Source organism: Triturus cristatus, chromosome 3_1, assembly GCF_964204655.1.
Source record: "Triturus cristatus chromosome 3_1, aTriCri1.1, whole genome shotgun sequence".
Classification (NCBI taxonomy): domain Eukaryota; kingdom Metazoa; phylum Chordata; class Amphibia; order Caudata; family Salamandridae; genus Triturus; species Triturus cristatus.
Window position 1 is genome coordinate 303024938 of NC_140583.1, and position 27148 is coordinate 303052085.

Here is a 27148-nt window from a genome sequence, read left to right on the forward strand (position 1 = left end):
GTTTCCAGTCCAGGGAGGACCTGGCTTGGCAGTTCGGGCTGGACTGTTCCCATGGGGCACAGGGTCAAGACTGATTTGCATATGGCTGGGTTCAAACTGGAATGGCATGGTGAGCAAAAAAACGATGGATTTAGGCCCAGATCTCTGTACTGGGGTGAATGTATGACATTGTTCTGCATTCTGTCCATCAATTGTTGTTTTTGCATTTGTCACCCCGAGTGGGAAGGGTATGCTCAGACGTGAGTCCCTTGCTCTCCATGCCACTGGAATCAAGCTATCCTGGCTGACGAGGGCTGAAAGCCCGAAACCGGTCCTAGGATGCTTGTTTCCAGTCCAGGGAGGACCTGGCTTGGCAGTTCGGGCTGGACTGTTCCCATGGGGCACAGGGTCAAGACTGATTTGCATATGGCTGGGTTCAAACTGGAATGGCATGGTGAGCAAAAAAACGATGGATTTAGGCCCAGATCTCTGTACTGGGGTGAATGTATGACATTGTTCTGCATTCTGTCCATCAATTGTTGTTTTTGCATTTGTCACCCCGAGTGGGAAGGGTATGCTCAGACGTGAGTCCCTTGCTCTCCATGCCACTGGAATCAAGCTATCCTGGCTGACGAGGGCTGAAAGCCCGAAACCGGTCCTAGGATGCTTGTTTCCAGTCCAGGGAGGACCTGGCTTGGCAGTTCGGGCTGGACTGTTCCCATGGGGCACAGGGTCAAGACTGATTTGCATATGGCTGGGTTCAAACTGGAATGGCATGGTGAGCAAAAAAACGATGGATTTAGGCCCAGATCTCTGTACTGGGGTGAATGTATGACATTGTTCTGCATTCTGTCCATCAATTGTTGTTTTTGCATTTGTCACCCCGAGTGGGAAGGGTATGCTCAGACGTGAGTCCCTTGCTCTCCATGCCACTGGAATCAAGCTATCCTGGCTGACGAGGGCTGAAAGCCCGAAACCGGTCCTAGGATGCTTGTTTCCAGTCCAGGGAGGACCTGGCTTGGCAGTTCGGGCTGGACTGTTCCCATGGGGCACAGGGTCAAGACTGATTTGCATATGGCTGGGTTCAAACTGGAATGGCATGGTGAGCAAAAAAACGATGGATTTAGGCCCAGATCTCTGTACTGGGGTGAATGTATGACATTGTTCTGCATTCTGTCCATCAATTGTTGTTTTTGCATTTGTCACCCCGAGTGGGAAGGGTATGCTCAGACGTGAGTCCCTTGCTCTCCATGCCACTGGAATCAAGCTATCCTGGCTGACGAGGGCTGAAAGCCCGAAACCGGTCCTAGGATGCTTGTTTCCAGTCCAGGGAGGACCTGGCTTGGCAGTTCGGGCTGGACTGTTCCCATGGGGCACAGGGTCAAGACTGATTTGCATATGGCTGGGTTCAAACTGGAATGGCATGGTGAGCAAAAAAACGATGGATTTAGGCCCAGATCTCTGTACTGGGGTGAATGTATGACATTGTTCTGCATTCTGTCCATCAATTGTTGTTTTTGCATTTGTCACCCCGAGTGGGAAGGGTATGCTCAGACGTGAGTCCCTTGCTCTCCATGCCACTGGAATCAAGCTATCCTGGCTGACGAGGGCTGAAAGCCCGAAACCGGTCCTAGGATGCTTGTTTCCAGTCCAGGGAGGACCTGGCTTGGCAGTTCGGGCTGGACTGTTCCCATGGGGCACAGGGTCAAGACTGATTTGCATATGGCTGGGTTCAAACTGGAATGGCATGGTGAGCAAAAAAACGATGGATTTAGGCCCAGATCTCTGTACTGGGGTGAATGTATGACATTGTTCTGCATTCTGTCCATCAATTGTTGTTTTTGCAATACAAAGAGGGAGCAGAGATCCTCATCAGGGAGGGACAACTCCTCACTAACGCATCCATTAAGTGTGCACTGGATACCGCAGACACAGCTGCCAGAGCAATAAACACTAGCGTCATGTTACGACGACACGCCTGGTTGCGAATCTCCGGATTCAAACCGGAGGTTCAGAATAACATCCTCAATCAGCCGGTCAACCCCGACTACTTATTCGGACCAGAGGTTGACACCACCCTAGAAAAAATAAAAAAGGACACAGACACTGCAAAGTCCATGGGGGCTCTCCAAACGCAGACCTTTCGGAGTGGCTCCTTTCGTCGCCCCGGAAATAGAGGAGCAGGTAGAGGACAGGGGTCACAGCAAACCTACAACAAGGGCAACACCCAAAGTACCTACGATAAAAACACCCGGGGTCGATATCGTGGTTCAAGCACAAAGGGTAGAGGACGCGGATACGGCAATACCAGATCCTCTCCCAAGAACAAACAGTGACGCCCTCTCCCTTCCTCCCGACCACATAACACCTGTCGGGGGAAGGCTACAAAGGTTCCTGTCCACGTGGAACTCCATCACCACGGACAGGTGGGTCAAAGATATTATCAAACACGGTTACTGCCTAGAATTAACCTCAACTCCACCCACAATACCGCCAAGACACCGTCCTATGTCCTCAGAGCACTTAGCGCTATTACAGCAGGAAGTGCTAAGTATGCTGCAAAAAGGCGCAATAGAGGTCGTACCCGTCCACGAGCACGGTACGGGGGTGTACTCCCTGTACTTTTTAATACCAAAGAAGGACGGGTCACTCAGACCCATACTAGACCTGAGACCCCTCAACCGCTACATTCTCTCGGAGCATTTCCACATGCTCACCCTCCAACAAGTCCTCCCATTGCTCAAATAGGGAGACTTCCTAGCCACGCTAGACCTCAAAGATGCGTATTTCCACATACCCATTCACCCATCACACAGAAAATATCTCAGGTTCACTATTCAGGGGCAGCACTACCAATTCAAGGTTCTTCCCTTCGGCGTGACAACAGCGCCCAGGGTCTTCACAAAGTGCCTAGCTACAGTGGCTGCACATTTACGGAGGCAACACATTCATGTCTACCCTTACCTGGACGACTGGCTTGTTCAGGCAAAGTCAGCCCAGCAATGCGCCAGCCACATGTCCCGCACCATTCACCTCCTTCACAGCCTGGGGTTCTCACTAAATTACCCAAAATCACATCTCCAACCCGCACACGTACAACAGTACCTGGGTGCGACCATAGACACTCTGGCAGCCACAGCTCAGCCAAATTTAGTGAGGATCAACAGCATGCAAATGCTGATTTCCAAGTTCAAACCCCAACACTCCCTTCCCGCGCGAGTGTTCATGCAGTTGATAGGCATGATGGCCTCCTGCATTTTCATAGTCCCACACGCGAGACTACATAGGCGCCCGCTTCAGGAGTGCTTAGCACGTCAATGGACTCAGGCTCACGGGCAACTAAAAGACCTAGTGTTGGTGAGCGGTCGGGCATACAACTCTCTGCATTGGTGGAATCCACAAAACCTTTGCAAGGGCCGACAGTTCCAAGAGCCTGTTCCACAAATATTACTGACAGCGGACGCGTCTCTCCAGGGATGGGGAGCTCATGTACTCAATTACACAGTGCAGCGACTATGGACAACGCAACAAAAGAAGATGCACATCAACCTTCTAGAACTGATGGCAATCTTCCTAGCCATGAAGGCATTCAAAGTACACTTGTGCAACAAAGTCGTGTTGATCCGGACGGACAACATGACTGCCATGTACTACATACAGAAGCAGGGAGGAACACACTCTCCACAGTTGTCTCATCTGGCTCAGAGCATGTGGAAGTGGGCCATTCAGAGGAACATGTTCCTCATGGCGGAACACCTCCCCGGCAAAGACAACCAGATGGCGGATCTGCTCAGCAGACACAGCCACCAGATGCACGAGTGGGAGTTACACCCATCAGTACTCCAACCGTACTTCCAGCAGTGGGGTCACCCAGAGATAGACCTATTCGCCACAAGCGAAAACGCAAAATGCCAAAGCTTTGCCGCCAGGTTCCCACATCCGCAGTCGCAGGGCAATGCGATATGGATGAACTGGTCCGGCAGATTTGCGTACGCTTTTCCCCCAGCACCATTGATACCGCTGGTGGCTCGCAAACTCAGACAACACTCACTAACACTCGTCCTGGTTGCTCCAATGTGGGCACGCCAGCCATGGTACACCACCTTTCTCGAACTTTCCGTGGTGCCCCATCAAAGACTGCGGATCAAACCCGCGCATTTGACGCAGAACCATGGAGAGATTCAGCACCCAGATCCGCAACCGCTGAACCTGGCAATCTGGCTCCTGAAGTCCTAGAGTTTGGCTACCTAAACCTGCCACCTGACTGTATGGACATCATTAAGGAGGCCAGGAGACCCACTACCAGGGCTTGCTATGCAGCCAAATGGAAAAGGTTTGTCATTTATTGCAATAATACTGACATTAACCCGCTAGACGCATCCATCCAAAACATAATTTGTTACCTCCTACACCTGTACCGATGCAATCTGGCATACACCTCAATACGCGTCCATTTGACCGCAATATCAGCCTATCTCCAAAACAGGCAGCACCTCTCTTTATTCAAAGTGCCTGCCATCAAAGCCTTCTTGGAGGGACTTAAACGAGTAATTCCCCCAAGACACCCACCAGCACCGGTGTGGAACCTCAACCTGGTCCTCACCCGACTGATGGGTCCACCCACCGAACCTCTCCACTCATGTGAGATTCAATTCCTCACCTGGAAAGTAGCTTTCCTAGTGGCAATCACTTTGTTAAGAAGAGTTAGTGATCTCCAGGCACTAACCATTCAAGAGCCATTCATACAGGTTCACGCCAACAGGGTCGTACTACGTACCAACCCCAAATTCATGCCCAAAGTCATATCGCAGTTCCATATGAATCAAACTATTGAACTGCCTGTTTTCTTTCAAAACCCACAAACTGTCGCAGAAAGAGCACTCCATACACTGGATGTAAAGAGAGCCCTCATGTACTACATCGACAGGACTAAAGTCTTTAGGAAAACAAAACAACTTTTCGTTGCCTTTGCCCCACACCACAAAGGTAACGCCATCTCCAAAGCAGGTATAGCCAGATGGATCGTTAAATGTATTCAAATTTGCTATCAAAAGGCTAAACGCACATTAACGATTCCCCCACGAGCCCACTCAACACGTAAGTTAGGGGCCTCCATGGCTTTCCTTGGAAACATTCATTTGCATGATATATGTAGAGCAGCCACCTGGTCCACTACACACACATTTACCAAACACTATTGTGTAGATGTGCAATCAAAACAGCAGGCAGCTGTAGGACAGGCTGTTCTCAAAACTCTTTTTCAGACCGCTGCAGCTGGCACTGGTAGCCGCCGCTAATAGAGGGTACTGCTATATATTCTATGCACAGATATGAATTCAGCAGCCCACATGCCTCGAACTGAATATGCTACTTACCAGTATGCATATGTTCTTGGCATGTAGGGCTGCTGACATTCATATCGCCCTCCCTCCTCCCCGGCGCCTGTAGCAGCTGCAGCTCTCAGAATTACTGTAAGCATGGTCATCACTTTCTGTATCTACTCCATCACTGCCACAATGGCGAAAAACAATCTGAGGATGGAGAGGATGCCCATGCGCACTGTAGTCCAGGGGAGGAGTCACCTATCCCAGAATACTTCGAAGACTCTTCCAGGACAACAACGTGCAAACATCCGGACCCAACACTAGGCGGCGATCTATGCACAGATATGAATGTCAGCAGCCCTACATGCCAGGAACAGATGCATACTGGTAAGTAGCATATTCAATACACCTCGCCTACTCCCCGTAAGCCTTTTGATGTTGCAGATTTTCCTTCCTTTACTGCTTCGGCTCGGTTATCTCTCTGTATTGCTACGCCCCATTTCCATCTTCACCCGCTGTGCGGAAAGCAATCTAATAATAGAGCCGGTGCCCATATGCCTCATGTGAAGGATATTTTGTGCACCTTATTGCAATTGCATTACATCTGACGGCCCTTGTAGTAGGGCAGACGGGAGATCCATCAGGTTTGTGACAGAGTACCTGTCCATCCAGCTCTAAATCAGGCCGAAGAAATAGTCAGAGCACAGGCTAATATTTAGTTTTATGGTAGAGTGATTTTCAAACAAATGAATACTTGACTATAGAAGAGGCAGATATTATAATGTTACAAGAAACCTGGGCTAGGGAAATATATTTCAGGCCAGGTTTTCTGTCTTTTGGGAAGCAGGCTACTCCTGCACCTAGGAATAGGGGAAGATCTATGGGAGGTCTTTTAATCCTGGTTCGTCAACGGGCTGATATTATAGTTAAGGAGATGGAAATAGAGGACTCGGCTATCCTGGCTCTCTCTATCTCGATTGGTAATGCCCTCAAGTGTACCTTAGTGAATGTATATGCTAGAGGCCAGGCGGGTGGAAGAATATCTCCCACAGTGGTTGCTCTTGACACTTTCTTACAGTCCCTAAAAAATCCTGGCAATTTAATTATTGCTGGAGATTTTAACTGTACCTTTGAACCTCTTGGGTTTGAAGATGGTAATCTTACGCGTGATGAGGATCCAGTTTGGGGTATCCCGTCTTTGACACTAGATCCTGTCAAAATTTGGTCGCCAGCTGCACTCCAGTTAAAGGCACTCACAATGGGATATGGGCTGCGGGCAGCCAATGGCAGGTCTAAATCAGATCTCCAGGATAAATCTACGTATAACATGAGTAGTAAACATAGTAGGATAGATTATTTTATCCTAAGTGTTGGATTGTGGCCCAAATTGATTGATATGGAGGTGCGATCCAGGACAGAGAGCGATCATGGCCCTCTCCTAGTACAGTTGAAAGCCTCCACAAATGTGAGAGTAGACACTGAGAGAGTTGGTGTTCCGTCCTCTATTTCACTCACTAACAATAGTCGTAGAGTTAAGTGGGACCAGATTATAAGTAATGAAGTAAGTTGCTCTATGATTAGGCAAATTTTATTAGACACCCTAGCTGCTGTCACCCAGTTAAACTTAGATGTTGCAGGAAGTAATGTTCATGGGTTAACAGCATATCACTTAGAGATGGTTAAGAAGATGAGATTAATCCTTTTTAAATCGGGTCAAAGTCACAAATGTACCAATAATAATAAATACAAGTCGGGCAAATGGTACAATGACGATTGTAGGAGGGCCTTCAGAGCTCTTTCTTGTGCAATTAAAACGGGGATAATTCCAGAAATAAGGAAATGTCGTATGGCATACAAGCAGATCCAATATTTAGCTAAGCGGATGTTTGATGAGTCACGATGGAGGGAATTGTTGCTATCTTGTAGGGATAGGAACTGGAGTAAATTTTGGCACCAAATTAAATGGGGTAGTGGTATTGATAATCCAAATCCGGTAAACCATGTATCTCCTGAGGACTGGGTTATCTTTTTTGAAACGCAGTTCGCCTGTTCTAATACTCCGATTCCGTTCTCCTTCTCGTCCGATCCCAGTGTGGGGACTCTATCATTCTCCTATGCAGAGGTGGAGCATGCACTGAATGGTCTGCCGGCCGGGAAAGCACCAGGCCCGGACGGGATCCCATCTGATATATTTAAAATTGAACGTGTAAACTGGGTCAAATATATTCAATTATTGATTAATGGTATCGCAGGAGGTGCCCCAATACCCGACTCATGGCTTGGGGCCGAAATCATACCAATTTACAAAAAAGGTGATCGGGCCCTGCCATCTAATTACAGGCCCATCAGCCTTATTGACACAACTCAGAAGCTGGTGGCCAAAATCGTACTTAATCGTGTATTGGAGTGGATAGATGAAAATGGTATACTATCCAATTTTCAGGCGGGCTTCTGGAGCCATGTCAGCACTATTGACCAGGTTTTTAGATTTATGATGCTGTACTGGAACACAGTAGTGCTGGGCGGTGGTGTCCTATATGCAGCTTTTGTGGATCTCAAATCCGCCTTTGACCTAGTTCCACGTAATAAGCTCTGGGAATCCCTGGAAAGGGCTGGGATGCCATTAGGGATTTTATCGTTTATTGTAAGGCTTTATGGAAATAACCATGCTTATGTGAGATGGGGAGGGCAAGGGGAGACTACTAATAGTTTTAAAGTTGCCAAAGGTGTGCGTCAGGGGTGCGTGCTAGCCCCCACTTTATTCTCCCTTTTTATTAATAATGTTGTCCCCTATTTTACTGATTTTCCTACCGATGCCCCCACACTTGATGGATTAAGAAATCCGATTTTAATGTTTGCAGACGACACCCTTTTATTGTACAAAACTAAACCCGGCCTCCAACGTGCTCTGGATCGCTTCCAACTCTTTTGTAGTGACAATGAGTTGGAGGTTAACGTTGGTAAGCCAAAATTTATGGTCCTTCATAAGAGGAAAAAAATCAGTACTACACTTAGAATCAATAATGCCCCTATCGAGCAAACTGATTTTGTTGCATATTTAGGGGTGACTCTGGGTCGGAGACTTAATTGGAATCATCAGTTGGATCTCTCATTAATCAAACATAATCAATTGGCGGGAGCCCTTTTAAAAGAACATAGATCCTCCCTAACAAAACCTATGGCTCCAGTTATGAAGCTGTATCATGGGAAGGTTAGAGCGTCAATACTCTATGGTGCGGAACTCTGGGGTTGTGAAAACTTGCGTCCCCTGGTACTTGCCCAAAACAAGTTTTTGCGATCTCTTACTGGTTTACCCCAATCTACACCTTTAAAACCATTGTTGCAGGATTTGGGGTGTGTGTCCTTTGAAGAGATAGCAGGGTTTAGACCATTGGCGTACTGGAGACACTTGTGGACCACCCCAGAGTTAGCTCCTTACGCTTTGGCCCTTAAATATCTCATAGGGGTGGACAAGTCCCGTCAAATTTCTTGGTTATATAACATTAGAGCAGTCCTTATGGCTTTGAATTTAGGTCATCTTTAGTTAGATCCAGAAGGAACTCCCTTTCCATCGAAGAGTGATCTTAAGAGACTGTACGTTGAGATGCTCCAATTTAGGTCCCACGCCCACACTGCCAGGGATTCACTATCTGATCTCTTTATGGACCATAAGGTCGATTATTCATTGGAACCCTATTGGGACATTATTATTGGAACCGTTGACAGGAAGTTGTACCATCAATTTAGAGTTGGATGTTTACCCCTAAAACTTTTTACAAAAAAATGGGGCAATAATCAGGGTTCAAACACGGATACCTCCTGTCACTGTTGCCCAGGGTTTCCTGAGACTATTCCGCATGTGCTATTTGTTTGCTCAGCATATAGAGCTCCCCGCATGAAATGGATCAAGCCCCTGTGTAAACAGTTAGGCATAAGTTCAGCGCAAACAGCTCTGCGTATCTTTAAGTGTGATACCAAGGAGGTGATTGTGGTTGCTATGGCGAAGTTCTGGTCCACGTGCTGGGTTATAAGGAGGAATCATCTGCAAACTTAAAAGCTATTATTGGGTTTTATGAGAATATACTGTTATTATTGATCTACTGTTATTACATTAGTCTTGGTGAATTTAATACCATTTTATTTAATTAATTGATGTGGCTTATATATTTGTGATGCTGTGTCTTTTATGATTTTTAATCGAATAAAGACTAAATGAAACTGAATACTTGACTAATAGTAAAATCTGTGTTAAAGATCTTCAACGCAAGATGTGGGTTTAGCACAAGATGTTGGATTACAGGGCATTCATTGGTACTTAAATTTGATCAAGAAGGAGAGTGATTTGATATTTAAAAGATTTGGCATATAGTTGTGAAACCATAAAGCACGTGCAGCTTCATTGGTCACAAGTCATTCCGAAATGGAAATCTACCACAAACATTTTCACTTTTTACTGGCAAATATTTGTATTATTTTAATGTCTGCTGTATGATGGTTCCTTGTGGGGATGCTGCTGTTCGGGCACTTGTTTGTGTGTCCATCTGGATATAGCCTCTTATATTTTTAAGCTGATCTCGTCCTAACATTATGGTTACCTGCACTTCATAAGTGTTGAGCTTTGAACCTTCACCATGTGTCGGCGTGAATAAATGTTGTATCTAATAGTACCACTTGATTTGTTGATGCATGCAAAGTGCAAATCCGAATTTAAAGTATTTCCCACTTAAACATGTTCACACCTAAGCAATCTTAATTAACAACCCTCTTTTATTCCTGACAGGCTTTTGGAAATGCAAAGACTGCGCACAACAACAACTCAAGTCGCTTTGGCAAGTTTATCCAGGTGAATTACCAAGAGATGGGAACTGTGCGAGGGTAAGTTCAGTCAGGCCACATGAGCGCTTGATTTGGAAATACCTTAATATTTGAGTTTTTTTTAATGGTATTTGGTTGGCATCTTTGATTGTTGTTACTCTCAAGTTATATCAGAGTGCAGAGTTGATAACTAATAAAACCATGGTTAGGATACAGTGGTATACAGCGAGACAGCCTGTAATGAGTTGGTGTTTTCTTCCATGAGATCGATATTTGCTTAAATTTTCTTGCTCATCTGAATCAATGAACTCATTTTGAAGAGTCAGAAATTTTATGTAAATATTGATCTTTTTGGAGAAAACAGTAGCAAAATAACACAAAAGTATATGAAAGCCAGAATAAACGTTACTTGTTTACATACAGTACACGTTGTGCAAACGTCCTAAAATGTGATACTGAATACTGGTTTTCTATGCATTAAAGTGCCCGGGGGGAGGGGGCGAACCAAGATTCAAGTCCACAAAGAGAATTACTTTAAGAATATTAGAGTATAAAATTGCCATAAGGCTGAAAAGTGGAAAAGCGCCATTAGCAATTCAGAAATATGTCAAATTAAATTGCAAGTAGTTAAGAATGTTAGTAAGACTGTAGAGGAGGTGACATATTGAATTTTGGCACAGCATGACGTTATTAGATACAGAAAATGAGTACATTGAAGCACGTACGATTAAAGGATGAGCTGAATTTGGACTAGCGTCAAGTATTATAGATGTAGTAATGGTGGGACCATGAGGATAGCGGTATTGCTGGACTGTTAGCGCGAACTATGGATGCACAGGACTGAGCAGTTATTAATGAAAGAACGGTATTTGTTAACATTTATCGTGATAATGTGAAAATGATTTTATGAATTTATAATAATGTATATTTTGCTCCTATATACTGGAGTACATTTATATTTTTGTGCTGATGAAAAATTAGACATGAAATGCATTGAGAGTGAGAGAAACATCTACTCTTAGATTAATGAATGATCGTTAAATGTAATCATATTGTTATTGAACAAAGCAAAGTATTACGAAGGTTTTAGATTATAGAATTTTTACTTTATTAAGACCTATGTTCGTGCAACAAGTGCACAGCTAAGTGTAACAACGGCTCTGTAGGTTCCCTTATTACCCACAGGCTGACAATAATCCGGAAATGCTGCAAGAAACTCTTTGACTGTTGGAGTAAAAAATGTTTGTTTTATGTAAATACTGTAGTCTATACATCAACTGGTGCAGAAAAGGGTCAAATATGGTTAGTGGTCTTGCCTCTTCAGTCCCCTACTTCTGTGCAATTGGATCTTCCAAGCAAGCCCGTACCAGCTACATGGGTGAGCACTTAAAAACGCTGACAATTTCATGTTTTGGTAAAAAGATAGGGAATTGGGTAAACTTGGCAGAATTTTAGGTAATTTGAACTTTTAGAGCAATATTATACGGAAATTGTATCTATAAAAAGAAATTAAATGTTATAGAGCTCAAAGCACAACGGGTCTAGAATCCCGTGGCTCTCCTGTTTAGGTACCACGTTATCGCAGTTTAATGTATTTTGGCAGTATCAAAATGAAGGTTTTATTTCTGGCACCTGAGTCCCAAATAAAAGTAGATGTTTTTGATTCTGCAGCCAACACTTCGGAGCCTTAAAAGGACTCTGGTTTCAGATTTACTTGGCGGATAGGTCCATTCCTTAATTTAGATGAGTTGATTTGTTCTGCTCATGAGTCAAGGAATGTACACATCTGCATTTTTTACCGCATGTGAGCTCAGGATCCATGTTTTCTCTCCTTTAATCTGTGACATCCTTTCCACGTTGCATACAATAATTTCTACTGCAAACATGTTAACTTTTTTTAATCCTAGAAGTCAATTAAAAAATGTGATTGATTAAAACCATAACTGTTATACAATGCTAATTTAAAAATAAAAAAGGGAATACCACGTATGTTTTACATTACGTAAAACTATACTATGTTGCAACATTTTCAAACTGAATCTATGTATGCATCCATCCATCTGCCCTCACATTGCCTATTGATTTATTACAATTTATACATGAAAGGTAAAAACAAATGTCACCATAACTTCTTGATTATCTACTTACCTGTCTATCTATCCATCAATGTATCATGAGTTCTGGTAACCTGTTCTTTCTTACCTGATAACACTTGGCAGTGGTGGACTTATTTGATTCTGTGGCTGCAGCATTTACATAAGGGATAAAGTACCCCTGCCTTATATTGTAAGGATATTGCAAGTCACAGATGAGTTGCATAACCATACAGTGGAATGAAGCCAAAGGCTGAGATTCTTTATAAAGTTATGGAACTCTGAGGCGACTTGCAATATCCTTATCATATAATACATGGTCACACCAACTATCACCTTCCAACAAACCACTTACCTTGGTGCCGAGTTCTTTAATATGAAAGAGCAAGCATGTTTGCAAACATGAAGAATAGAAATAAAACCTCAAGTGCAAAATTAAACACATCAAAAACCTGTTATTTGTTGCAAACAGCTATTCGAAACAGTTCAATACAAGTCAGGTTAAATACAAACTGCACTAACTCGAATGTATAGAAATATACAAAAAGATTGTATCTTTTCTCTTATTATCTAAGGAGTGCAACAAATAAACATGTTTTCTCTGCTTGTCATTGTAAGTGTGGTGGGTGGAACTCACGGAGTTTCATTCTGCTGATTTCCGCAGTTACATGTACACTTAACTGAGCAGGAAAACAGCAGTTTGTGCTGCTTGCACAGATTTTTAACGCTGGTAGCTTGTGCTGCGCTACAAAATCAGCTCAAACGGCACCACGTGGCACGCCCAAGGGCACTGCTTCTTTGCTGTCGCTCGAGTCGTTTTTCTACTCGAGTGCCAGCTTTCTCACTGTGAACGGTGGCGACCACATGCGTTGAGAAAATCTCACGGTTTGACCACCTAGCGCCCCAAAATCACACTTGGGGATGCCAATTCTCGCTTGCTAACTTACCATTGGTGAGCCACGCCCATGAAAAACCTCAGCCATGTGGCGGTTGGTGAAATTTGGCTGGAACTCTGCATTACATGCGTAATGCAGAGTGACCAAAACACTGCCAACACCGCCTAATTGTAAGCTTAAGAAAAAGTAGAGTAGCTGAAGAAAAGCAATGCTTGTTTTCATTGCTTTAAACCGCTGCTTCAATTATGCTCCGTGACCTGACGTGCCTTTCACCTCGGCTGCTGGCTCCGGCAGCAGGCATTTTGATGTCAGAACTCTACTGTAGTAACTTATAATAGTCGAGTACTGACATCTTTTCTTTATAATCAGCAACTAGGCACGTCACAAGTAGCCGATTATAAAGAAATAAGAGACTGCCGTTTGTACTGCAATTACAGAATCCCATGTATTATAGCATAATTATGAATTTTCTGCATTTGTCACATAATTTGCAATATTTCATAACTAAAACTAATTCTAATCAGTGATCATTGTTCAATGAAATTTTCAAGATGACTACACCAAAAAATATGTAATTTCCTTCTCTGACTTCTGGTTACAAACCACTTGGCCTTGTTTGTCACCAGAACGCCTTGATGTCGATATTGGACCATATTACATGGTTATGCTTTATGTATGTGGGTATGCGTGTGTGTGTGTGTGTGTGTGTGTGTGTGTGTGTGTGTGTGTGTGTGTGTGTATATATATATATATATATATATATATATATACATATATAACCTACTGGAGGTCACCAGTAGGTAGTTATAGTTAGGACCTAGTTACAATAGGAAAATGGCAACATTCTATTCCCAATAACTTTGGTGCCGATTGACGAATCTTCGCGAAATCTTCAAAACGAATTCTTTGTTGAGATCAGCTCCTATTCTTGAAAGTTTGGGGGTAATTCGACAAGGGGGGCGAGAAAAAAGGGGGATCCCAAAATGTGTTTTCTCCATGTTAATTTCTATAGGGAACTTTAGACAAGGCTACAGGTCGAACGGGTGAACTGTATTACCCCAAATTTGGCAGGGAGAAGGGTCTTGGTCTAGAAAGCACGCTTTTGTTTATTTGGTGTAAATTCATTCAGTAATTTTTGAGAAATATCGAAATGTACAGATATCGATATTTGGGAATTCTGCCATCTGATTGGCTGAGGCGTTACGAGCACAAGCTTGTTGCTGATTGGCTGCCAGCGGTGCGAGCGGTTGCAACCAGGAAGTGTTGGCCGCCATTTTGTGATTCCGTCGAAGCGAGTAAGGTGAAAAAAGGGGGAAAGAAGTGGGAAATAGGAGGGTAGGAGCACTGTAACCTCTGTGGGGTGTTTAGGGTGTGCTATAGAGGGGGTGCAAAGCGAAGTATTTACCCCTACCGGTGTGTAAGTGGTGGGCTACGGAAATTAAGTGAGGTATTGGGTAGAGACTGATGCGGGTAAGGTGAGCTGGTGCGGGACTCTGGGATTAAAGCGTGAGCCGAAATTGTGTGTCTTATGCTGTGAAGTCATGTGCCGTGGCTGCTGCACTACAGTTGTGGAAATAATGTCCGGATGTGTTTATAACTACTAGGACGAACTACTGACCCGTACTGATATGAAAGTCATGGGGTACGGAATATATGTGTGGTATTGTCTAGAGTCTCATGTTGCTAAGCTGAGCTGCTGCCGGAGTCGGGGATTAAAGCGTGAGCCCAAACTGTGTGTCATATGCTGTGAAGTCATGTGTTCTGGCCGCTGTGCCACATCTGTGCAAGTAGTGTCAGCATGTAGTTATAGGTACTTGGATGAACTTTTGTTTAGAACATTGTAGCTTGTGTATGGTGCTTAGGTGGTGTTGTATAGGGAGTGCGAAGGTAAATCAATATGGTATTTGTAGAGCGCAAACTACTCACCCCTATGGGTGAGTAGAGCTGGGGATCAAAGCGAGAGGTCTGTGCTGCAAAGTGAGATGGTCTGGCCGCTGCGCCACAGCTTTGTGGAGAATACATTTTGGCGAGGGTGCAGGAGTTGGGGATATCTGGCCCTAAAATAGCAGGCCTGAGTTGTAAGTTATAGGGTGGCTCTAAAAAGAGCCCTTGTGTTCATTAATTGGAGCTACATATAAGTGCGGATGCACAGCATCAAGTTATTCAGGAAAACTTGGTTTCCCTGATCTGTGAAGTGTACTCCATCACTTCTGTATATATCCGCCATATCAAAACGTATGTTCTTGTTGTATATGGACCCCATTTTGTGGTCTCTGAGGTATGCAGAGACAGCTTTGTTGACTTTTTTCCCGAGATTTTTCAATCTGAGGACAAAATTGTTTGGACCATTTCCACTTCTGTCTTTGGCATGTATTGGACTATACAAAGACAGTTTGAGGCAAAAGTAACATCAGTTGTCTAAAGGTGTCCTTCATAAGCATTTCCAAATCTACCCCTGTCAATGTGCCTAGGTCGTTTCCACCACAGTGCACAATCATGAGGTCAGGGTGTTGGAGATGCAAACAGGTTTTAACCAAAGGCAACAATTGGTGCCACTTCAATCTTCTCTGTCCAGACCATTTAATGTCCACATTTTGTAAACCTAGGTCTAAATCAATACGTCTCTGTTCTGCATACCTCTTCCACCAGAAAACATAGCTATGTCCTACGATCCACACTAGCATTTTGAAGGTATGGCTGGAAGGTATGGAAAGATGTCTGTAGCTCATGCAGTTCCTTCGTAGAATAAGAGATATGTTTAAAGATGGGGAACTAGTTTCTTTCCGCATACAAAACGGTACCTGATTGGGAGATGAAAAGCATTGTTTTTTAAAAGTAGGGTGCACATTCGTTTTGTGGAAAAGTATGATTGTGATTGGTTAAGAAAAAGCAGTTGGCACGTACATATTACAGTGCATATTATAGGATACAATTTGCTTAACTCAACCACACCTGCTACTTGCATTTGGAAGGCACTGTTCGAACTTAAAACAATCGTGAACTTTTAACCTGCACGTGCCGTTAAATGTTTGAGAAAATGTTGCAAGAAAATATCTTTCGGTTTAAAAAAATTGATGAACTTTTAACCCCCACATGTTGTAGAATGTTCTAGAAAGTGTGTTGATAGAATACGTTGCATTTCTGACTTCGATGTGTACTTGAATATTAAAAAAACTATTTGTATGGAAAAGTAGAAAGACAGTAATAGAGAGAATTTTTGAATGCTAAAAGAATCAAGGAACTATTGTAATTTGTTCTGGATTACCTACTGGCGGTCGACAGTAGGTAGTTATCACTGTTAACGGTCTGAAAGTGCGGTGTTGCTCAGAGTGGCATGGTGGTGATATGATATGGTGCTACCCTCTGGTATGAAACCGAGAGTCTAAACCGTGAGGTCATTGCTATAAAGTGATGTGGTCTGGTGTTTGTAGCATACGTGTGCAAGTAGTGTTAGTAGGCGTTTATACCATACAGGGAGTGGGAAGCGAACTACTGACCGCTACTGTGTGTTGATAGTATACCGGAAGCGGGAAGCGAAGTAGTTACGCCTACCGGTGTGAAGACTTGGGGATGAAACCAAGCTGATTGCTGTAAAGTGATGGGCTCTGGGCGGTGTAGGATACTAGCCGTTGTATTATAAGTGTGTAAGTAGTGTTAGTATGAGTTTATAGTATATAGGAAGTGGGAAGCGAACTACTCATCCCTACTGGTGTGAAGACTCGGGGATTAAACCGTGAGCCTAAATTGTGAGCTCATTGCTGTGAAGTGATGTGCTCTGGGCGCTGTAGCATATTTGTGGAAGAAGTGTTAGTTTACGTTTACACAATATAGCGAGTGGGAAGCGAAAGTCTTACCCCTACCGGTGTCAAGACTCGTGGATGAAACTATGAGCTCATTGCTGTAAAGTCATGTGCTCTGTGTAGTTTTCCATTGTAAGTCTTAGTAGAATGTTAGTATGTAATTCTACTAGAATCTAAGGGGCATATTATCACGGAACGGCGTTAAATTTATCGGCGATAATGGGCTTGATAATATGCCGTAAAGAATTCCAATAGAAGCCCACGTTAACACGAGAACATGGGCTTCTATTGGAATTCTCTACGGCATATTATCAAGCCCTTATCGCTGTTTTAGCGGCAGTAACCTGCCGCTAAAGCGGCGATAATTTTAACACCGTTCTTTGACAATATGGCCCTCAGTATGTAATGTTCGAATGTAGGGCTGTCATGAGAGGAACCTTTCGGAGTTTGTACACGGTGATGGATTCGACGGTTGCTTTGCTGTCTGCTCCTGTTGGTGGTTATTTCAGGTGTCTTGTTTTCTTGTAATAAATCTACTTATTGGATTCACTGCTGTCAGCCTCTTCACTGCATACATATGTCATCCGACTTCTGGTAGGATATATATTTTTAGATTTTGCGCTTCCTCTGCTTCTTCACTACATTCTGGTCGGTGTACTACAAGTGTGTAAGTAGTGTTATTATGCCTTTATACTAACAAATGCATCATGGTAGTAGGAAGGGCGACCACTCAGGCGCAGCTCATACAATTTCCCGGGGTGTGCATTCGCTGGACATTTGTGTTTGCTATTAGAGGGTGGTTCATGGCTTCCACCCTGTGATAGAAAATACTTGTTCGACTATTTGAAGCGAGAGGAGGAAAACCTCGTATAGCTGTGATAGAGGGGATGCGGATGGGAAAAATGGAGAGAAAAGAACAACAAAACAAAAAAAAAAAGCGGGGTCTCACCCGTTCTTTTAAATGAGGCCCCTAGTGGCTGGGTAATGTTCCTTGGCCAATCCAATTATTATATTTTGGGGTCTCTGTAGGACTGGGGATCTTAATGTCAAATGTTTATTTTTGGTGCGGAAGTGCACAGAGACGTTTTGCAGCCTAGGGGAGCGCCACCTTCCTGGGTATTTGTTTACTAATTGTTCAGGAGGTTCGAGGCCAACTGAAGTCCGGGGATCGCCACACTCGGGGTCTTTATTTAAATATGCAGGGTGGGTCTCGACAGTCACTGAACCCTCGGTGGTCCTAGGCAGTGCCTTATTTGTTCTGTAATCACACGGGCAGTACTTATGGTGTTATAAAGTGATACACTCATAGAACTCTTGCAGTTGTACAATTACTCAGGCTTCATTTGTCTAATAGTCAGTTAGATTGTTTGGTAGGTGCACTCTAATATTAAATAATGTTGTCCTTAAAATCTCCTATAAACCGATGATTTTCACGATAAACAATAGACAAGTGTCTGCAGAAAAAGAAGACCTATACACTCAGTTATTTATTTGAAAAAATAAGTAACCTTTATTAAAACAGAAATGAATAGAAATGTAACTTTAATAGAACAGTATAATAAAAAAAAAGTGGTTTGCACTCCAGTGGAAGCAGCGTAGGAAACCTGCAAGACAAAAAGGAACCATAAGTATGTGTGCTATGTGGAAGAGGTAATGAAAGGTAGTCCGAATGAGAGGACCATAGTGAGAATGGAAGGGAGGGGGAGTGGGTGGAAGGGAGAAGGGGAGGGAGAGTCAAAAGAAGAGAGGGAGGAGAAGACAGAGCGTTGGCCTATTGCACCCAGCCCTTAGTGTTTACCCTCCGTCACCCGTTTGTCTAGGACGCTGGGGTCTGCGAGAAAGAGTGTGGATCAGCATGTCCTTAAAATTAAATACATGAGGCCAGAGATTATGGGCCATAATATGAAGGTAGGGCGATAACATCGCCTCTTTAGCAGCAGGAAACTGTCGCTAAAGCGGCGGTAAGGGGTTGATAATATCCCCTTGTGAATTCCCTTAGAAGCCCAGGTTCTGGTGTGAACCTGGGCTTCTATGGGAACTTACAAGCTTTAGCGGCACTTTCCTGTCGCTAAAGTGGTGATAATGTTATCGCCGTTGTTTGATAATATAGTCCTACATTATTAGCCACGGGAAAATCGCTGGCATGCACCTGTGCACCCAGGGTGCTGCACCCCAACCCCTTGCCCCGCACTGTGCTCACTTGTAGGTCTTGCACACCGAGGCTTCACTGCTCACCTGCCACCACTGTTGTGTCCCACGACGTGTTGGTGGAAGCTCCTAGTCCGGGGTATGTTTGTCCGAAAGACCAGGTCTCCGGTCGGGGACGGTGTCTTGATACCACGATGGAAGGTGTCAGAATGCCAGGGCATCATTGTGGGGTCAGCTCCCGCTCCGCCCTTCTTGTGGCAATCAATGGAATGCCTGAAAAGGGAGAAATAATTTAATGGTGGAAACATCTGGAGGTAAATGCAGGTTTATTTCAAGCTTGATAGAAAATAGGAGTTGAGTGCATCCTTCGTTTTTGAAGTACGATCTACCAACTATTAGTGGTAATCGTGGTTCAAAGAGGAGTTGTATAATAATATGTTATGCCAACGTTCATATACAAAGGAACAGAGCGCATGCTAGAAGCATAATGTGCGCGTGTAATGCAGTGGCGGGAGCCTGTGTGCATGTACACTTAGTAAGGAGCTCACTACAGTGTCCTAAAAGTCAACGCCAAGTGTCTGTAAGGCCGCGCTGCCCGCTAGCTCAGGCCTACAGTACGGTCCAGCAGGTCCTTAAAATTAGACCGATGTGACTGAATGAGTCAGAGATCACATCATTACGCACAGAAACATCGCTTTTTCGCACGTGCGCACTCAGGGTGATGCACCCCACCCCTCCTGCAGAACCGCCCTCAACAGGTGTCTGTAGGGCAGCGCTGCCCGTAGGTTCAAGCCTTACTTATGGTATAGCAGGTCTTTAAAATGAGACAGAGATGTGACTGAATGAGGTCAAAGATCACATCATAACACATGGCAATATCGCTTATTCGCACGTGCGCAGTCTGGCTGATGCATCCCATCCCTCCGCAGCACCGCGCTGAAGAGGTGTCTCTAGGGTAGCGCAGCCCGCTGGCTCAGGCCTACAGTACAGTCCAGCAGGTCTTTAAAATGAGACAGAGATGTGACTGAATGAGGTCAAAGATCACATCATAACACATTGCAATATCATTTGTTCGGACCTGTACAGCTAGGCTGAAGCACCCCACCCCTCTCGCCGCAGCGCGCTCAATTGGAGGCCATGTGCACCCAGGCCACTCTGCTTACCTGCTGTCAGCAAACACTATGCGTGAGCGGAGCCTGAAAGTGCAGGATCCAGCCTATGCTTGTCTCGTCCTCCCATTCTCCAGGACGAGACGAGCATAGGTTGGATCCTGCACTTTCAGGTTCCGCCATTTTCACGGACGCACCCGCCCGTGTTACTCACACATAGTTTGACAGCCATACCTCCAGCTACCGATCATACCCGTTAACCGGGTCGGAAATATCACCGGTTCATCGATATTCGTATAACGCTTCATTCAGCCCTGAAGATTCACGGGCAGTGACCTGTTGACGAAATACGTGTCGGCTGGCGTTGTTTTTTGTTTCACGAATACCTCTTACATAAAACAGCTCTAATGGAACTACCGGTGTCGACCTCCATATAATATTCATTATTATAACAACTGTTTATCTATTACGTGTGCCCAGGACTTGTTTTGTGTTTTCAGTGTTTAGAGCCTTTTGGCTCATAACTCATCCAGAGGTTTGGGGTCTACCTCTGCCCTGGTTACATCGTGAAGCAATAGTTCTTCATTCCCATTATACACTATTCTGGTAACCTGCCTGAGCGCCACCGTCTTGCTCCCTCTGAAACCCCTCGCAGAAACTAGATAATACAGACTTTTACACAGTTTAGTCAGTAACCCATGCATTCAGTAAGACACGTTCAATCACTCACTTATACAGTCCGTCACATACATAAGAAATAATTCCCTTAGGCACTTGTAAATGCATTCATTCTTCAATACACCTTGGCATATATATAAAATATATTTACATTTTATAGAAACACACATTCACTGGATGATGTCATCAGTGATGTCATTTGAGATGTCATCAGTGATGTCACTAACCATGTCATGAGTGATGTAATATGTGAAATCATCAGTGCATTGCGGGCGCGAGTTATAGTTAACTCAACTAACTATAACAGGCGAATTCCTCTGATTTTTATATGAGTCAAATGTTCAACTAACTATAACGTCCCTGAAACCTATGTTTTTTTTGTGTGAATTTCTAAGGTTTTTTAAATGCTAATTCCTAACTATAACGTCTGTAAAACCTATGAATATATATATATATATATATATATATATATATATATATATATATATATATATATATATATATATATATATATATATATATATATATATACACACATATATATATATATACACATATATATATATATATTTTACCTACTGGCGACCGTTATAGTTATAGTTAGGACCAATTTTCCATAGGAAATCCTGCAACATTCGATTTGGAATAATTTTGGCGCCCGTTGACGAATCTTCGTGAAATTTTCAACACTTTTGGCCAGCTCCGTTCCGCTTCGGTCCTGAAAGTCTCGGGATGAATCGTGTAGCGGGGGCTGAGAAAAAAGGGGGGTCCCAAAACGTGTTTTCCCCATAGGACCTTTAGCCGCAGCTACAGCCCGAACTGCTGAACGGAATTACACCAAATTTGGCAGAAAGGTAGACCTTGGTTCAGAGCTGTGCCTTTTGCTTAAATGGTGTAAATCCGTTCAGTAGTTCCTGAGAAAATCAAAAGTAAAATCACATATATATCTGGGCGGAGCCTAACCACACATCTCATCGTGAGATCTGATTGGCTGTAAGCACTTCATCCAAGAAGTGTTGGCAGCCATCTTGGGACCAATATACATGATAGCACCTCATTAAAAAGCATTGCAGTTAATAGAAGGTTTGAAGACTTTAGTGACATTATAAATCATTTGTTGGTACCATACTCATTTTAGGAATTGTGGTATGGTCTAAGGTAATTTTACCATGTGAAAAAGCCTTCTGCTGGGATATCATGAATCATGTTTGAGAGAAAACTATTTTCTCATGCTTTTCCCACAGAGGTTTGGAAGGTGATCTATAAGCTAAACTGAGAGCATATTTTCTGTAAATTCACATTATCTTTCTCAGTAAAACACGTACATCCAACAAGGGCAGAGACTGTCAGTTGATTCCTTTGTGTTCTACTGCAGCTTCCCAGAGTGTTCCAAAGAACAACTAGAGCGCTAACAGTCCTACTTATGATAAACGTATGGCACACCTGAAGCCATCTTGATTGGAATTAGGTGGTAACTCTTAAAACATTTAATTTAAAAAGGAACAAAATGAGGGGGTTCATTTTGCCATACAAAGTATGATTAGTGCTGCAGAAAGAAAAATTAGGGCACATTTTGAGTGACTTCTCAAATCCTCTTCTATTTCATTAAAAAATTCTGACATGCAGACTGAAACATGCACTTTGAATACCAGCAGCTGACTTCCCTGGTGAGCAGTAGCTGTACTACAGTGATCTAATGAGCAACTAGAGTGCTAACATTCAGAATTTATGGCAAATGTGTGACACATCTGAATGCCTTCCTGATGGAACCAAAGTAAAAAACTATTTCCTACTGAGGAGACTGCAGTAAATAAGGAAATTAGGAAACTTCATAACAACTAAGACTCCCAAGATGGCCACCAGAGACAAAAGAGCCCAAATGTAGCACAAATATCACCCAGATGTAGCCCAAGTATAGCCCAATGACAGAATGTCCCAGAGTGTTTTAAAGAACAACTAGAGCGCTAACAGTCTTACTTATGACAAAAGTATGGCACACCTGAAGCCATCTTGATTGGAATAAAGTGGTAACACTTAAAACATTTAATGTGTAAAGGAACAAAATGAGGGGGTTCATTTTGCCATAGAAATTATGATTAGTGCTGCAGAAAGAAAAATTAGGGCACATTTTGACTTCTCAAATCCTCTTCTATTTCCATAAAAAAATTCTGACAAGCTCAGGCCTACAGTACGGTCCAGCAGGTCCTTAAAATTAGACCGATGTGACTGAATGAGTCAGAGATCACATCATTACGCACAGAAACATCGCTTTTTCGCACGTGCGCACTCAGGGTGATGCACCCCACCCCTCCTGCAGAACCGCCCTCAACAGGTGTCTGTAGGGCAGCGCTGCCCGTAGGTTCAAGCCTTACTTATGGTATAGCAGGTCTTTAAAATGAGACAGAGATGTGACTGAATGAGGTCAAAGATCACATCATAACACATGGCAATATCGCTTATTCGCACGTGCGCAGTCTGGCTGATGCATCCCATCCCTCCGCAGCACCGCGCTGAAGAGGTGTCTCTAGGGTAGCGCAGCCCGCTGGCTCAGGCCTACAGTACAGTCCAGCAGGTCTTTAAAATGAGACAGAGATGTGACTGAATGAGGTCAAAGATCACATCATAACACATTGCAATATCATTTGTTCGGACCTGTACAGCTAGGCTGAAGCACCCCACCCCTCTCGCCGCAGCGCGCTCAATTGGAGGCCATGTGCACCCAGGCCACTCTGCTTACCTGCTGTCAGCAAACACTATGCGTGAGCGGAGCCTGAAAGTGCAGGATCCAGCCTATGCTTGTCTCGTCCTCCCATTCTCCAGGACGAGACGAGCATAGGTTGGATCCTGCACTTTCAGGTTCCGCCATTTTCACGGACGCACCCGCCCGTGTTACTCACACATAGTTTGACAGCCATACCTCCAGCTACCGATCATACCCGTTAACCGGGTCGGAAATATCACCGGTTCATCGATATTCGTATAACGCTTCATTCAGCCCTGAAGATTCACGGGCAGTGACCTGTTGACGAAATACGTGTCGGCTGGCGTTGTTTTTTGTTTCACGAATACCTCTTACATAAAACAGCTCTAATGGAACTACCGGTGTCGACCTCCATATAATATTCATTATTATAACAACTGTTTATCTATTACGTGTGCCCAGGACTTGTTTTGTGTTTTCAGTGTTTAGAGCCTTTTGGCTCATAACTCATCCAGAGGTTTGGGGTCTACCTCTGCCCTGGTTACATCGTGAAGCAATAGTTCTTCATTCCCATTATACACTATTCTGGTAACCTGCCTGAGCGCCACCGTCTTGCTCCCTCTGAAACCCCTCGCAGAAACTAGATAATACAGACTTTTACACAGTTTAGTCAGTAACCCATGCATTCAGTAAGACACGTTCAATCACTCACTTATACAGTCCGTCACATACATAAGAAATAATTCCCTTAGGCACTTGTAAATGCATTCATTCTTCAATACACCTTGGCATATATATAAAATATATTTACATTTTATAGAAACACACATTCACTGGATGATGTCATCAGTGATGTCATTTGAGATGTCATCAGTGATGTCACTAACCATGTCATGAGTGATGTAATATGTGAAATCATCAGTGCATTGCGGGCGCGAGTTATAGTTAACTCAACTAACTATAACAGGCGAATTCCTCTGATTTTTATATGAGTCAAATGTTCAACTAACTATAACGTCCCTGAAACCTATGTTTTTTTTGTGTGAATTTCTAAGGTTTTTTAAATGCTAATTCCTAACTATAACGTCTGTAAAACCTATGAATATATATATATATATATATATATATATATATATATATATATATATACACACATATATATATATACACATATATATATATTTTACCTACTGGCGACCGTTATAGTTATAGTTAGGACCAATTTTCCATAGGAAATCCTGCAACATTCGATTTGGAATAATTTTGGCGCCCGTTGACGAATCTTCGTGAAATTTTCAACACTTTTGGCCAGCTCCGTTCCGCTTCGGTCCTGAAAGTCTCGGGATGAATCGTGTAGCGGGGGCTGAGAAAAAAGGGGGGTCCCAAAACGTGTTTTCCCCATAGGACCTTTAGCCGCAGCTACAGCCCGAACTGCTGAACGGAATTACACCAAATTTGGCAGAAAGGTAGACCTTGGTTCAGAGCTGTGCCTTTTGCTTAAATGGTGTAAATCCGTTCAGTAGTTCCTGAGAAAATCAAAAGTAAAATCACATATATATCTGGGCGGAGCCTAACCACACATCTCATCGTGAGATCTGATTGGCTGTAAGCACTTCATCCAAGAAGTGTTGGCAGCCATCTTGGGACCAATATACATGATAGCACCTCATTAAAAAGCATTGCAGTTAATAGAAGGTTTGAAGACTTTAGTGACATTATGAATCATTTGTTGGTACCATACTCATTTTAGGAATTGTGGTATGGTCTAAGGTAATTTTACCATGTGAAAAAGCCTTCTGCTGGGATATCATGAATCATGTTTGAGAGAAAACTATTTTCTCATGCTTTTCCCACAGAGGTTTGGAAGGTGATCTATAAGCTAAACTGAGAGCATATTTTCTGTAAATTCACATTATCTTTCTCAGTAAAACACGTACATCCAACAAGGGCAGAGACTGTCAGTTGATTCCTTTGTGTTCTACTGCAGCTTCCCAGAGTGTTCCAAAGAACAACTAGAGCGCTAACAGTCCTACTTATGATAAACGTATGGCACACCTGAAGCCATCTTGATTGGAATTAGGTGGTAACTCTTAAAACATTTAATTTAAAAAGGAACAAAATGAGGGGGTTCATTTTGCCATACAAAGTATGATTAGTGCTGCAGAAAGAAAAATTAGGGCACATTTTGAGTGACTTCTCAAATCCTCTTCTATTTCATTAAAAAATTCTGACATGCAGACTGAAACATGCACTTTGAATACCAGCAGCTGACTTCCCTGGTGAGCAGTAGCTGTACTACAGTGATCTAATGAGCAACTAGAGTGCTAACATTCAGAATTTATGGCAAATGTGTGACACATCTGAATGCCTTCCTGATGGAACCAAAGTAAAAAACTATTTCCTACTGAGGAGACTGCAGTAAATAAGGAAATTAGGAAACTTCATAACAACTAAGACTCCCAAGATGGCCACCAGAGACAAAAGAGCCCAAATGTAGCACAAATATCACCCAGATGTAGCCCAAGTATAGCCCAATGACAGAATGTCCCAGAGTGTTTTAAAGAACAACTAGAGCGCTAACAGTCTTACTTATGACAAAAGTATGGCACACCTGAAGCCATCTTGATTGGAATAAAGTGGTAACACTTAAAACATTTAATGTGTAAAGGAACAAAATGAGGGGGTTCATTTTGCCATAGAAATTATGATTAGTGCTGCAGAAAGAAAAATTAGGGCACATTTTGACTTCTCAAATCCTCTTCTATTTCCATAAAAAAATTCTGACATGCAGACTGAAACATTCACTTTGAATACCAGCAGCAGACCTCCCTGGTGAACAGTAGCTTTACTACAGTTATCTAATGAGCAACTAGAATGCTACCATTCAGAATTTATGGCAAATGTGTGACACATCTGAATGCCTTCTTGATGGTACCAAAGTAAACCAGCATTGAAAATGCAATAGGTCTCGCCCTGGTTTAAGTTAAAGCAATTCTGTTTGTAATTAGGTGGCTTTTTAGCTTTACTTGTATTAGTATTTTTCAAACTTTCATGTACATAACATGCATATATGTATATGTATGCATGCATTTATATTTATATAGATATACAGATTATATATATATGTTTATATATGTATGGATATATATACACAAATACACATATATATAAATGCATATGCATATATGAGCGTGTAGAGAGGTAGAGAGCGGTAGAGGTAGAGGTGTAGAGGGGTAGAGGTGTAGAGGTAGAGGTAGAGGTGTAGAGGTAGAGGTAGAGGTGTAGAGGTGTAGAGGTAGAGGTGTAGAGGTAGAGGTGTAGAGGTAGAGGTGTAGAGGTGTAGAGGTAGAGGTGTAGAGGTAGAGGGGTAGAGGTGTAGAGGTGTAGAGGTAGAGGTGTAGAGGTGTAGAGGTAGAGGTGTAGAGGTAGAGGTGTAGAGGTAGAGGTGTAGAGGTAGAGGTGTAGAGGTGTAGAGGTAGATGTGTAGAGGTAGATGTGTAGAGGGGTGTAGAGGGGTGTAGAGGGGTGTAGAGGTGTGTAGAGGTGTGTAGAGGTGTGTAGAGGGGTGTAGAGGGGTGTAGAGGGGTGTAGAGGGGTGTAGAGGT

General features: G+C 43.3%; 1 protein-coding gene across 6 annotated transcripts in view; it reads left to right on the forward strand.

Moving 5' to 3' along the window:
* Positions 1-27148, forward strand: part of MYO9A (myosin IXA) — a 1236948-nt gene that overhangs the window by 249812 nt on the left and 959988 nt on the right. For all 6 annotated transcript variants that reach the window (XM_085643964.1, XM_085643968.1, XM_085643966.1 and 3 more), the window contains exon 3: positions 10084-10178. In XM_085643964.1, the coding sequence (XP_085500090.1) occupies positions 10084-10178 (95 nt within the window). The remainder of the gene's footprint in view (positions 1-10083; positions 10179-27148) is intronic.